This window comes from Aplysia californica, unplaced genomic scaffold, assembly GCF_000002075.1.
Source record: "Aplysia californica isolate F4 #8 unplaced genomic scaffold, AplCal3.0 scaffold00033, whole genome shotgun sequence".
Classification (NCBI taxonomy): Eukaryota; Metazoa; Mollusca; class Gastropoda; order Aplysiida; family Aplysiidae; genus Aplysia; species Aplysia californica.
The window spans coordinates 285,995-300,276 of NW_004797303.1; the positions used below are offsets into that span (position 1 = coordinate 285,995).

A 14,282-nucleotide genomic window follows, 5' to 3' on the forward strand; every position below is an offset into this window, starting at 1 on the left:
CCCCTTTTCCACCCCCTCCCCCTCTTTTCCTGAAATAACAAAACTGCTGTTAAAATATTTAATAAAAGTGGTGGAACAAACTGAACGAGGTCATATGAGCGGAAGGGACACATTAATTTAAACAGTTTCAGTTTGGTAGGAATTAATTTTGAATTTTGCCCGGGTGGTCGCTGAAGCCTATTCTTACCGCTTTTGGACCACCAGGGATCTTTAACATGCACAACATGCAGTCGGGACTGCCTAGATTTGTTGCCCTTATCCGAGAAGGCAAAGTGTTAGATCTTATCTATCCTAAGATCAGGGGTGTAGCTGACAATACTATACAATGATCAGAACCCTCTGTCCAACCAGGTCTGGCCACAGAGTCGCGCGGTGAAGAGCAAACTTGGAGACCCGTCAACAGGTATCGGAGACGGATATCTGGTGAGTACAGGCAATTGTGGGGCATCGCGGTGAAATCAGGCGCTCGTCAAAGTAATGTAATCATAGAAACCGGCCTTTTCGGACCTTTGAGGCTTTTTTTTTTTTCGAATTTTCTTCTTTTTTTGGGGGGTCAAAACCTTTTTTGTTTATCATAATGTATTATATATTTATGTATGGATTTTACTGGGAAAATGTTGACGAAAGGCACTTGAATTGTAAATTTTGCAGTTTTCAAGGATACTCAAGCTTTAGAAGTCACAGAAGTTTGGTGGCCATTTTCTTGTTGAAATTACCTCTGACCCCAGTTGACCCCCACCTTCTTTAATAGAAATATCTCGACGATGGACGGGGATTTTTATTAAAACAAGATACAAAATGAACAAGCTTTAAGATGATACCAATAACCCCATATGCCCCTGTGGTGTCCTTATGTGGGTTCATTATGGTATGCTTATTAAACTGAAACAAACAGAGTTCACGCCAGGTGGGAATGGGCACTAGGCCTTAGGTAGCGAAAGATCTTGTCTGTATGTTAGTGTTTCAGCGCCTATAAACGGCTGCTTGCACTGCAGGCTACCCAGGAAGCTGATGTTGTTTCAGTGTGCTCTCAGATCTGCTGGGGTAATGGTATAGATTGTGAAGCTCATAGAGCTTGCAGTTGAGCGGGGATTAGCGATATACAAATGCTATTTATTATTACCTGAGGGAGCGGTACCCGGAAGCCCAGAGCATGGACAAAGAACAAGAGACAACCGACACAACAGCTCCTTTTTAGAACCACGGTACCTATCCGGAGACGTCTCCAACGGAGATAGACCAATCAAAATGCTTTGCACTTCTGGACCAAGTGAAAAAAAATCTGGGGGTTTACAGGGTGGCATCCCCCCCCCCCCCCCCCCCCCCCCCCCGTTTCAACTCATAATTTGATATTTTGCAGTTTGGTTTGAAATGTTCTTGAAAATAACTGATTTGCGACAGCATTAGTGGCTATATGTGATCTGCAGCAAGCAATACGCAGTTTGACACCCTCCCCCCCCCCCAAAAAAAAAAAAAGCAGTACATGCATCTGTGTGCTGGGATACGCCTCCGAATAGTTCCTGGGTGCTCGCCGGAGACGTCTCCGAATATCTTCTGCCCCAAAATTGACAAGCACCTGATTCCACCACGTTTTGACACATTAAAAAACCTCCTGGTTTACAAATATAGGAACATTTACTTCCTGGTTTAGAAAAACAGAAACATTTACTTCCTGGTTTAGAAAAACAGAAACATTTACTTCCTGGTTTAGAAAAACAGAAACATTTACTGGATGATTCATTTGTTACGGATACAGTCAATTTTGACTTGTGCATTGTCATTTGGTTTATATTCAAGTTAATGATAACATTGAAATAAAACAGCACAAGGTTTCGGAGCAAATCCTGTTTTCCGCGGTTTATTCATATTTGGTGGATTCGGGTAATAAAGTAAGATTCGAACCTCAGAAGTTTGAGGCTCGACGTAAGGGTCGAATATTACTTTATTACCAAAAATCCATCAAATCCGAATAAAACAAAACAAACCGGAAATTTGTCCTTTCTGAGGTGCGTGAGAGCAGAAAGAAAAAGCACTAGTAAAAACTTCAACATTTAGAGGAATGCGCAACTTTAATGTGAATCCTATAGGACATGGACATGAAAAGGGAAGACCCGGCTTTCCTGTAATCCCAGCAGTATTGAACAGATATTATTTTACACATCATTTTATTCCATATTATAGCCCCTTAGCAGGGGCGGCTCGAGGGGCTAAATGTGGACGTGCACAATTAAGCTATCTCATGTTGAAGATAGTCAAGGAAATAATAATGGTAAATGAGACGATGTATAATTTTACGTTCTTTAGGTTGGTGAGGGAGGACCTCGTGCTTTTATTTTTATTCTTTTTTACTTGTCGCTTTGATTTCTAGTACTAAATCTGTCTGTTAGCTAAACATCAATTTCGTTCGTCCTGTATTGGAACTGAACACTCAAGTAATAACTTTCACCACTCCACTACAAAACCATTCCAAGGCACAACTCATACAACGGTCGGTCACGTTAACCTCCCTCAGGTTCACGTTCACAGAGTCACTTCAAATAGGCTAGTGGCAAGACAGCTAATGAACTAATCACAATTCACTTGAGCACTCAGCTGGATTGCTCCGGTGCTCACATAATATTGGCAAAGAATAGCGTACGGTCTGTCGCGTTTATTTTTAGACTGCCTATTGTGGGCTATGTTTCGGCACTCTTCGGCAGGAGCACATTTGAGATGTGCCTTCTTATTAATATTAAGGTTCCGCCAAACTCGCTACGAGTATCGTCATCGCTTGGGTTATCCACAAGAGCGATTTATAGGTCAGATCACACTGTTGAATATCCTTTTATGTTTAACTAAAGCGCGTGGACTTTGGCATAGCATAGTAGATGTTTTACGGCGCTATAGACACAGAAATGACAGTTATGGCGCCAGTTAGGGCCATTGTTTTGATATAATATTTGGCGGGTGTTTGTTTCTGCATTCTTTTATTTTGTTATTGTGGGTGGTTTACGTAATAGAACTTTTAAAAAATTTGGGCGGCAATGCACGACTGTGCTCTATGGACGAACCGCTTCTGCCCCTTAGCCTTTGCACAAGTGATTTTCTTTTCTTTTTCTTTTCTTTTTCTTTTTTGCTTCTGACAAGTCCTTGATATGAACATATTACGCTATCTCAGAATTACAAAGTTCTATCTGACATTTTTCGCCATTTTGAGTTTCTAAGAACATTAGGTCAGAAATAAAATGCTCTATTTTGCTCCATCAACATCGTAAGATTATTCGGAGACATTATCAAGACATTCAAAGAATTGCATTCGAAAAAGCTTGACATGTTGTGAAACTCAAAAATTTTTATTGTTAAATTTCTCAAAACTAGGCACTGAGCAGACAGAACTTTGTAATTTTGAGGTAGCGAATTAGTCCTTGAATATGTTTGAAATGGTGAAACTACAACAATATTATATGTCGATGAATAGAGTGTTTCTTATTATATTATTTGCGATGTGTGCAGACAAAATGAGTCAATTCACGTATTTTAACCCTGTGGACAAGTGCAAGAAATGTGTAGGTTCAGTTTAGACAGTGAAATGATAAAAGAAAAGGTTTATTTACGTGAGGAAAATGACATCTGTTTTAAGTGTACAAATTTGATGTTTCCATTTCTGGAAAACAACTCCATTCGTGGATGACGAGAAGTACCTCATTTTGTCAGCACGCCTCACATTTGACCACTGTGTATGATGTTAATTTACATAATCAGGTCAGGATTTCGGCCCGACAGAGGAGGGGACACGCATTTTTCGAACATGTGCCACAAGAACTGATGCACATACCGCTGGTATGGTGTGGCAAATGCAGTTAGCGGCGGGAACAAACAAAACAGTCGCAAAATGTGAGACAAGTCAAGTAGGCCTACCTTACAGATGCACTTTGTCCAGCCCGGTGTTTTCCCGCGACTTCAATATAATGGAAGACCAGACACAGATTACACTCACATGGAACGCTGATAGAAGGTTTTTGTCTGTGGCATGCTCACAGTCAGAGATAATTATAGGCAACTGGACCCTTGTTACGTATTGTGAGTATTGCGTGATGTGTGTATGTGTGTGTGTGTGTGTGTGTGTGTGTGTGTGTGTGTGTGTGTGTGTGTGTGTATGTGTGCGCGTGCGTGCGTGTGTGTGGTGTGTAGATGTACGTGTGCGTAATGAAGCGTTCGAATACATAAATAAAAACCTAGTTATCCCTCGGGAACTTAATTGACCAATCACGCACATCCGGGAACTCCACTCTCTGTGGGGCCATCATGGCGGTAGCTGTGACGGCATGTGCGAAATACGATTTCAATTCCTTTTGAGAAGGGAGATCTGAACTAAACCTTTAGGGCCTGTCTTCTGTGAGATATTTACAAGACCTTTCGTTTTCCCTTTCCTCTGTTGGTGACTGTGCAAAGTCCAAGAATCCCAGTTGGGTCCACTGGGTTCCTGTATAGACATTTACTTCTCCAATACAAATTATTTAGCTGAAGAATATATATGAACATCTAACTGTCGCTACCTTAGAATTACAAAGATCTATCTGCTCAATACCCAGTTTTGAGAAATTTGACTTTAAAATGTTTTGAGCTCCAGCATATTCAAATTTTCCGAATGCAATTCTTTGAATATCATGATAACGACTCCGAGTAGTCATACGATTTTGATAGAGCAGATAAAACATTTCGTTTCTGACCCCATAGTCTTAATAACTCAAAACGGCACATCAGGTCAGATAGAACTTTGTAATTCTAAGGTAGCGCTGTGTCTACGTCGTGTCTGGGAAAATAGTCAGCGTGAGCCCTTGTCAACACGGGAGAGTAACACAAATTTTTCACTGGACTCGCATTATGTCTTCTTTTCCTTCTACTTAAAAGGCCATTTTGAAAAACAAACAAACAACAGAACTTGTTTTTCTTTTGTCCATCAGCAAAACCGAAAGACCTCACGTGCAGCGGTCCAGAATTTACAAACAAAAACAATACAGTGTCTGTGACGTGTGTGACCAGTGACATCTTTCCTGAACACCCCCGATGTGTGCTGTACAATCATGTAAGTGTTTGGGGGTTTTTTTTGGGGGGGGGGGGTGGGGTGGGGTGGGGGTGGGGGGATGGGTTAATATACCATTTTTGTAGGGGTACTGGTAAGTTTAGGAATGTATCCAGGCAAATAGGATTAGATCTAAGGCAAAGTCCAAATTTTAATGTTGAATGTGTAAATAGTGAAAATGGAATTTTAAAATATCAAAAGGGGAAAAAATGGCAGACTTTCAAAGATGACAACAGCAACAAAAACAAAAAAATCGCGAGTCTCTGGATGCAAAGGTGATCAAAATGAGTTGGCTTTGTTGAGGACGTGATGTTTTAGAGCACTTAACGAAAGAGGTACAACTCCCTTTTTCATAAAGATTTTTCAATTCGGCTTTCTCCAGAAACTTAAAGCAAGCTACAACATGCGTGCGAATTACTTAATTTTACTTTTACTTTTATCCGCCGCTTATACCCTTTTGGGTGTCGCTGGAAGAAAGAGACGTCTCTCTTTCGCTAGCCAGAGAGCTTGGGTCAGGGAGATGCTGTGGGTGGTTAATGTTTCCCTGACTCCATCTATCCAGGTTTTTCTCGGTCTTCCTCTAGCCTTGTTGCCATCGAATATTTTGATGTAGGCACGTTGTGCTTGATGGTGTATTGGTAATCGTAGGGGATGTCCGAACCATTTGATTCTTTGGTGTTGGATGTGATGCATGACATCATTTGTGCTCACCATTTCTCTGATTACTGAGTTTCTAATTTTGTCTCGCCTGGTCTTGTTCACTGCTTTTCTAAGGTATCGCATTTCACATGTTGTAATTCCTTGCTCTAATGTCTTGTTCGTGGTCCTTGTTTGGCATTGATAGGTGAGGACTGGGATGAATATGGTGTTGATAATTTTGAGTTTCGTTGTCTTGGGGATGTTAGGATGTTTCAGTCGTGGAGTAAGCTGGTAACTAACATCATTGGCCTTTTGTACTCGAGTTTCAATTTCTCTGTTCAGTCGCCCATCCTCTATGAATATACTTCCGAGGAACTTAAATTCTTGGACCTTTCTGAGACTGTTGTTGTTGATGTGTATCCTGAGTGGTTCTGGCTTTCTGCTTACTTTCATTGTCTCTGTTTTGTTGATCTTGATCTTCATGTCATAGTTGTTACATTCTTCGTTTAATCTGGTGGTGTGGTGTTGGAGACTTCGTACATCTTTGTGTGCCAGGCTTTGGTCATCAGCGAAGAGTATTTCATTCAGGGCGTCTGGTTCTGTGTTGGCCTCTTTTGTAATTCTATCCATTTATATGATAAATAGTAGTAGTGACAGGACAGAACCGTGTCTTACTCCGGATGTTATTTCGAACCATTCTGTGAGTCCCTCTGACGTTCTTAATGTTCTCGTAAATGGCACGGATGTTATCTAGAAGTTGGCCTCTTACAGTGTAGTTTCCGAGTTCTTTCCACACCTTGTTTCTGTTCACTCTGTCGAATGCTTTCTCCTGGTCGATAAATATTATATTCAGTTCCCTGTTGTGTTCTATTACCTTTTTCGCACATCTGTCGTAGGGCAAATATTGCGTCGGTGCATCCTCTTCCCTTTCTAAATCCCATTTGGGCCTCAGTCAGAAATGGTTCAACTCTGTGTCTTGTTCGCCATTCCAATATCTTGGCCAACATCTTGCCCACATGGCTTAGCAGTGAAATGCCTCTATACATTCCACAGTCTCTCTTACTGCCTTTTTCCTTCCAGGCTGGTACTATGAGCGCTTTTTGCAAGCCGCCGTGAACTTTCCTTTCTGTCCATGCTTTCTGGAAGATTTTTGTGAGCCAAGTTATTCCAGTTTCACCACATGCTAGGATGGTCTCCGTGGTGAGCTCATCTATTCCTGTGCTTCTGTTTGTTGGGCTGGTTTTAACTGCTTGTCTGACTTCTGATGGTAGGATGGTTGGTTCTCCTTCCTCTCAGTGACTTGGTCGGGATTCTTTGTTTGCTTTTGAGTGGTGTTCAAGAGTTTTGAGAAATATTCCCTCTATCTAGATTTAATTTTGGAGCTGTCTATAATGAGGTTTCCTGTTTTGTCATTAATTATAGCTGTTGGGTTGTACGGTTCTTCTCTGAGCCTCATTGATTTTACACTTTTGTAGAAGTCACCTGGTGATTTATGGCACAGTTCTCTTAGGTGTTATCCATATTTTGTCCAAGATTCTTTTTTTGATGCTCTAACAACTCTTTTGCAGTTCCTTACTTATTTGTCTTACTTGTCCACTGTGTTGGGATCACTGCAGCCGGAACATGTTCATCTCTGCCCCCCCCCCCCCTCTTCAGGATCCAACCCAAAGTCTGGCTGCTTATAGTCCCAGTCATAATCTGGTTGGAGATCCGTCGGACTGGTCTTTGGATCCCCTTCTCCTTCAATCTACCTAGAGTGTGGGAACCACTATCCGCCCTATTCGTCCTCAAATTTTCCCTTACAGCGGTTAGGACGGTTGGTGGGTCCAGAGTCAAATTCCCTCCCACTTTTGCTTCTCCGGCCAGCTTGTCTGCTCTCTCGTTGCCGGTCACCCCCGCATGGCCCGGGCAGAAGATCCAGGCCACTCTTTCCAGGCTGCTCTCCCTGATCGTAGCCTTCCAGTCCGCATACAGCATCCGTTTCTGTACCTTCTGTAGTGTGCTCACTGAGTCAGTAATGATTACTGCTCGCTGATGGCTTGTGTTCTGATGGAGCCTCACTTATGGCTTTTAACTCCAAACACATACTTGATGTTGTCAGTGCAGTTGCTCCACTTTTCTCCATCACTACTACCCCATCAACTCTGACATTGAAGGCCCAGCCAGATTTGTTTCTTCTGTTGACTGATCCATCCGTGAAGATCATAGCATCTCCATGTTCGCTATGCTCTTCGATCAGGGTTTCAATTTCAGCGTTTGTAGCTCCAAGTGGCCAGTTGCGACATTCTCTACCCAATGTTGCCTTCACTGTTGTGAACTCTTCTAGCACATCTTCGACCACGACCCAATCCCTGCCTCTCCTGATGTGTTGTATCTGGCAACAATCGTTGATGGTGTTCGTGGCTTGAGTCATCCATTCTGTGCCCCTCTTTATCCTTGATGTCATCTGCCGTCCCACTTTCTTATGTAAAGGGTTCGTCCCGTCTACGCTGACTCGCAGAAAGGCTTGGACTTGGGCCAGTTTGTGCATCTCGTCTGCACATGGGACGTCTAGGAAGTATCTCATTGCTTCAGCTGAGGTGTCACGTGTGCACCCCAGGATTGCCCTCATTCCTTCATTTTGTAACACCCCGAGTCGTTGCAGTTGCGCCTTTGATAGGGTCAAGAGTCCGAGCCCGTATTCTACGACAAAGAGTACCAGTGTCTGGTAGAGGATGACAAGGATTTTCTGGCTCATCTTAGCTCTGGCCATCATCTTAAGGGCTGTTAGGCCTTTTCTCGCCCTGGAGATTGTTCTCGTGATGTGATCTTTGTCAGAGAGTGTGCGATCAAACGTGATGCCCAAGTACTGCAGAGTGGGTTCCCTCTTCAGCACTTTGCCTCCAATCGATATACTTGGCATGTCATCGTGCACTGCATGGTTATTCAGTGTACACCACAGTGCTCATGCTTTGTCTGGGTCCTGTAAAAGTTCCTTCTTGCTAGTGTGTATTGAGTGTAGTCTTTTCGTCCTTGGATATTATCCATTTCTGAAAAGGTTTCTTCTTTTCTTTGATGGCCTCTTTAACGTTGTCATTCCATCATGGTGTTCCTTTAACGTATCCTCTCCCAATTCTCTTAATTCCACATACTTTAATCAGTGCTTCTGTTAGCAAGTTTTTAAAGAGAGTCCATGTTTCTTCAACGTTCATCAAACTGGTTTCTTGGTTTTTCTAGTCTCTTTGTGATCTCGTCCTCAACTTTCTGCACATTGCCCTCTTCATTCATTTTTCGTAAATTAATTTTCTCTGAATTTTTTTTCTTCTGTTTTCGCATGGGTCTTTTTTTCTCCTTAGTCGTCATCATCTCTGGTCGGTGATCCGTATCAAAGGTGATGTTTGGGATTGATCTTGCGTCAATTGTTTTTGTTCTATAGGCGAATCAGTATGGAGTCGATCTGTAAGGAAAATTCTAGGTTGTTCCATTTGTACCATGACTGAGTTTGATTTGGCCTGTGCTGGTAAAAAGTATTTGTGATGTATAATTCATACTCTGCACAGAGAGCTAATAGTTGTTCCCAATTATAGTTACAATGTGAACTTGTGTCACTGTGTGGTCCAAGATAGTTTTCCCATGGTGTTCTTCTTGGGCCTACGCGTGCATTGAAGTCTCCCATTATGATTAGTTCCTCCTCTTCGGGTATACTGTCTATGGTGTCCGCCAACTTCAGGAAAAAATATTCTTTATCTTCCCTTGAGTATGTGTCGTTACAAGAGGCGTAAACTTGGATGATAGATTCGCTTTTTTGCGCTTTCTGTATTATGATTTTCAAGATCCTTTCTGATATTAATTCTTTCTCTATAACTCTTTCTGCCGTGTCAGGTTGTATTATGAAACCCACATCATGAATAGCTCTCTCTCATATCTACTCCACTCCATATTAGTACGTAATTTTCATGTATTTTCTTGGTCCCACTTCCTTTTAAACGACAATAGGAGTCCAAGTATTGGTACTCTCCACTTTTTCATGAAAGTAATGAGTTCTGGTTCCTTGTCTTTGAGGCCACAGATGTTAAGAGTACAAATCTTTTCTCGTAATCCTTTAACGTTTCCGGGTCGTTTTCCGTCTATATCAGTCCGTTTCTTGCTTCTATTTGTGATTTTAGCAATAAATAATCCTCTGCCGACTTGCAAGGCCTGTCACAGTTTCACCAAAGCCCCGTTAGCCTGCAACTATTCGGGGTGACCCGGGTTCTCCTTCACGGCTAGCGTGACGCTTCAGTGGCATTAAGCCACACCGTACTTGAACCCAGCAATCCCATACTTTGTCCAGTTTCCACCTCCCGGGACGTGGAGCTGGGGTTGGGCTTTGGGAGGATCCTACTAAGTGAAAAACACACATTTGTGTTTCAGGTGAGTGTATGATGGTTTGAAATGTGCGGCATATTACCCATGGTCTGTTGCCGGTCGGCCATATACGAGTCAGCTCTGTCCTTTAGAGTTAAGGCCAAATATGTGTCAGCTCTGTCCTTTAGAGTTAAGGCCAAATATGTGTCAGCTCTGTCCTTTAGAGGTAAGGCTTCTACACTGTTGAGATTGAGTTTGTTGTAATCAATATCAATAAAGATAATAATAAAGATCACCTCTATAGAGCCTACTCCCTAGTGGTCCGAGACATTTCTCAATAAAATAAGATCTGAATTATTAGAATCATGCACACTGGCTTGTGCAACATACAAGAATTCTTTCAAATACATATTACTACACTCATAATATGACAAAGAACACATGCACAAACAGACAATAACCGTGGTTACTGATCCCACTTGTGGTTGGAAGAAGAAGAAAATTAGTAATCTGAGAATCAAAATGCATGGGACGTGGGGAGGGGGGGGGCTAACTTCACACTGAGGGAGCAGCTGCCGACAAGGTACTGTCTCCATTTTTTCAGGGTTTTTTTGTTTTGTTGTTGTTGTTTTTTTTGGGGGGGGGGGGAGGGGGAGTGTTTTACGGCGCTTAATTGCAACTGCATAATATCATACGAGCGCGCGGGACACACAGTACATTTCTAGTTTGTTGGGAACTTTTGAATTTTGCCATGGTGGCGGCCGAAGCCTACTCTTATAATATATATATATATATATATATATATATATATATATATATATATATATATATATATATATTAATACATAATGAGTCTATATATTATACAGTACACAAACAGAGTGAAAGAAAAATACATGACAAACCAACGCAACCATTGAACTGACAAGAAAACAGGAACAAACTTGATAAACAACTTGTTACTTATTTACTCTCGACAAAGTTTCAAATATTGCTTTCTCTCGTCTGTTTCAGAGATAGATCACTTAAGAGACACACCGGAATTTGGGTTTTTGTTATCAGTATACAATAGTCTTGTTCTCTTGTTGGAGATTTACAATATGTGTCTGGACACGGTGGAATCAGGCGCTCGTCAAATTTGGGGCGTAAGGAGTTATTGGTATTCTCTTACAGCTTGTTCATTTGTTTTGCTGTTGGTGAAATGAATATCCATCGATCTTGAATTGGAGTCGAGATGTTTGAAATTAAAGGGGATGGGGGTCGTCTTGTTTAAAAGGTAAATATTAGCGAAAAAATGGCTGTCAAAGTTTGGTGATATTCATAGCTTGAAAGTGCTTGGAAACTGAAAATGTACACTTTTGTGTTTTTAACAAATGTTTTTCCAGTAAAAATCCTCACTGAGATGTGCTTATAAATGGACAAAAATGTGCGGAGTCAAACAACAAAAATTCGATAAAAATTGAATAACTGGCGGGAAAATGACGGTTTCTTTGTTATTTTGACGAGCACCTGATTTCACCACGTTGCCTCACATACTATAATTTTTTTTTCAGCTTCAGAGATCACCTGTCAAGACGTCCCTGCCCCCGAGTTATGGCAGAGACACAGCTAGACCTTCGTGCACGTTCACAATCCAGGCATCAGAGCTGGGGGCAGGAACCCACAGACTGTCAGTCAACATGTATCCACAGTTTGATGGAAGTGGAGAGAATTACGGAGTGACTATAACGATATCTCCTGACGTCACTTTTTGTGAGTCAAAACATGGCCTGTGTTTATGAGTGTGTGTGCGTGCGCGTGTGTGTGTGTTTCTGAGTGTGTGTCTTTGTATGTGTGTGTTGGTATGTGTGTGTGCGTGTGTGTGTGTGTTTGTGAGTGTGTGTTTGTATGTGTGTGTTTGTATGTGTGTGTTTATGTGTGTGTCACTGTGTCGGACTGTACTTTTGTGTGTGTGTGTGTGTGTGTGTGTGTGTGTGTGTGTGTGTGTGTGTGTGTGTGTGTGTGTGTGTGTGTGTGTGTATTACCGTATGTCTGTTACCTATGTGAGCGTGTGTGTGAGTGTGTGCATGTGTGTGTGTGTGTGTATGTGTGTGTGTCTCTGTGTGTGTGTGTGTGTGTGTGTGTGTGTGTGTGTGTGTGTATTACCGTGTGTCTGTTACCTATGTGAGCGTGTGTGTGAGTGTGTGTATGTGTGTGTGTGTGTGTGTGTGTGTGTGTGTGTGTGTGTGTGTGTGTGTGTGTGTATGTGCGTATGTGTTTTGCATGTATAAGGATTCCACAGGTAAAATAGTGTAGATCTAGTCCAAAAAAATTGTGAGGACATTAATTTTATATTCCAGAAGAGTCATAACCTTATTTCTCTTTGACTGTTGGTTTATTATTATTGCCAGTTCAATTGGGGGAAATCAAAAGAAAATAATGCAATCAACAGTCGAACAGAACTTAAGAACTGAGTCAGTGAGATTTTGAAACTGATGTCCCCACGATTTTCATTCTGTGACTGCTCATTTTCCCCGTGGATTTCTCAATGTACTTGTAGATCTATGTGTTTGTGGTGTTACTTAAACTATTCGTCATCATTATTGCCTTTCTCGCCCTGGATCAGGATATAAGCCACGAACAAACGTTTTCTACCTATCCCTATCCTGGGCCAGCCTCTTGATGTTATTACATGTTTTCACACTTTTCTGTACATCAATATCCGTGGTGGCGGGAGTTAAAAACTACCATCTGTGCAGTCTTCATCCAAGAAGAAAGAACGAGATGCCAAATGAGATATTTCCCATCATGGGAATGGAATGGAAATAAGGTTTTTCTCGTCCAATGATGGAAGCCTGAAACTATACAGGTTCCGATCAGGTTATGGTTTTATAAAAATTTTCTTTATTTTTGATAGGCTGAAGATGAAATAGATTGACTGGCCTAACGGAAAATGGTTTGGAATTAGAGGGTATGGGTCAGTAGAGATGGGGAATTCGTTCAACAGATTACTAGGCCTACTACATAAGATTAGTAGATTGGATAGTACTCTAGGTTTTTCTTATTTTCCTCAATAATAATGAATTTTATTTTTAGTACTTCAAGGAACAAGAAAATGTCGCTAAAAGCTCAATGAGAATATGTGTGAGGTGTGCTGACAAAATGAGATACTTCTCGCAGTCCACAAAAGGAGATGTTGTCCACAAAAAAAGGACACATCAATTTTGTAGATTTTAAACTATAATACACTGTCTGAAGCAGATCTATACATTTTTTGAATATCAGTCTATGTCTGCAAGGCTAAAATTCGTGAATTGACTTATTTTGTCAGCACATCTCACATATAAAAGTATAAACCGAATTGGAAGTTGCTAGGTTAAAAAATACATTGGTCTGTAGGCCTACATGCAATATCCTTTGACATGAAGAAAATTTGGAAAAATATCTTACTTTGTGAATTAGATTCTTCTTTCCTCTCAATAATTTTTTTAAAAAATAGACGAAATGAAATTCTGATTGTTATCTTCCTAGTAAAAGCTCTGGTTAAAACTTTAAGTGTAGGGTTCAAGAGTCCTGGTGCATTTGCTTATGATTTAAATACATTTGAAATTTGATTATGTTTTATAACCCAGACTGTGGTGAGGGTCATCACAAGTCTGTTTTTTTATTTCGTCGTTTTATCAGCTTATCCAGTACCCGAATTCGTCAACTGTCCTTCTGGAGCCCAGGTCAAGCGCAATTTTATCATGTCCGGATCAACAGCCACTTGTGGATGTCGTCAGAAAACTCCGGGTTTTCCCCAAGGCACGGTTGTTCTGTCTCAAGGGGGGTCTACCCTGGGCTCAGGAACTATCGCCTCAGGGAGTGTCGTCAACCCTGGTGAGTTAAACAGTGGAGTTTTTTGGGGTTTTTTATAGTAAGGTTTTATGTCAACAGAGAAGTCCAAACGGGCAATCAGGGTTACTCTGCTCACCTCTCCAGCCTCAACAGCACAAAGTCTGCTTCGACTACCAAGGCACCCCGGAAATAGCAGTTCACAAGAGAGTGACAAACATACACAATAAGCAGAAGAAAAATGACAATAATAAGAATGAGGAAAGAAATATCACCAGATCTCCCTGTGTTGTTCCGGCACAGTATGAGCATAACATTGATAAATCAGCCCATTTACAATTCTACTGTGCATAAGAACATGTTAATATTCTCCCTTTGGGAATGGCCTAAAGACACTTCAGTCAGTAGCACTGCCGTGGTGTGTGTGTGTGTGTGTGTGTGT

At 41.4% G+C, this 14,282-nt stretch overlaps 1 protein-coding gene across 5 annotated transcripts in view; it reads left to right on the forward strand.

Annotated features, from left to right (window-relative positions):
* LOC101859384 overlaps positions 1-14,282 on the forward strand; it is a 31,738-nt gene that overhangs the window by 1,242 nt on the left and 16,214 nt on the right. For 3 of the 5 annotated variants that reach the window (XM_035973823.1, XM_035973824.1, XM_013091330.2), the window contains exons 2-6: positions 352-423; positions 3,742-4,059; positions 4,944-5,065; positions 11,581-11,779; positions 13,691-13,885. In XM_035973823.1, the coding sequence (XP_035829716.1) occupies positions 352-423; positions 3,742-4,059; positions 4,944-5,065; positions 11,581-11,779; positions 13,691-13,885 (906 nt within the window). The remainder of the gene's footprint in view (positions 1-351; positions 424-3,741; positions 4,060-4,943; positions 5,066-11,580; positions 11,780-13,690; positions 13,886-14,282) is intronic. The other 2 variants (XM_013091331.2, XM_013091332.2) reach the window with 2 other exon arrangements.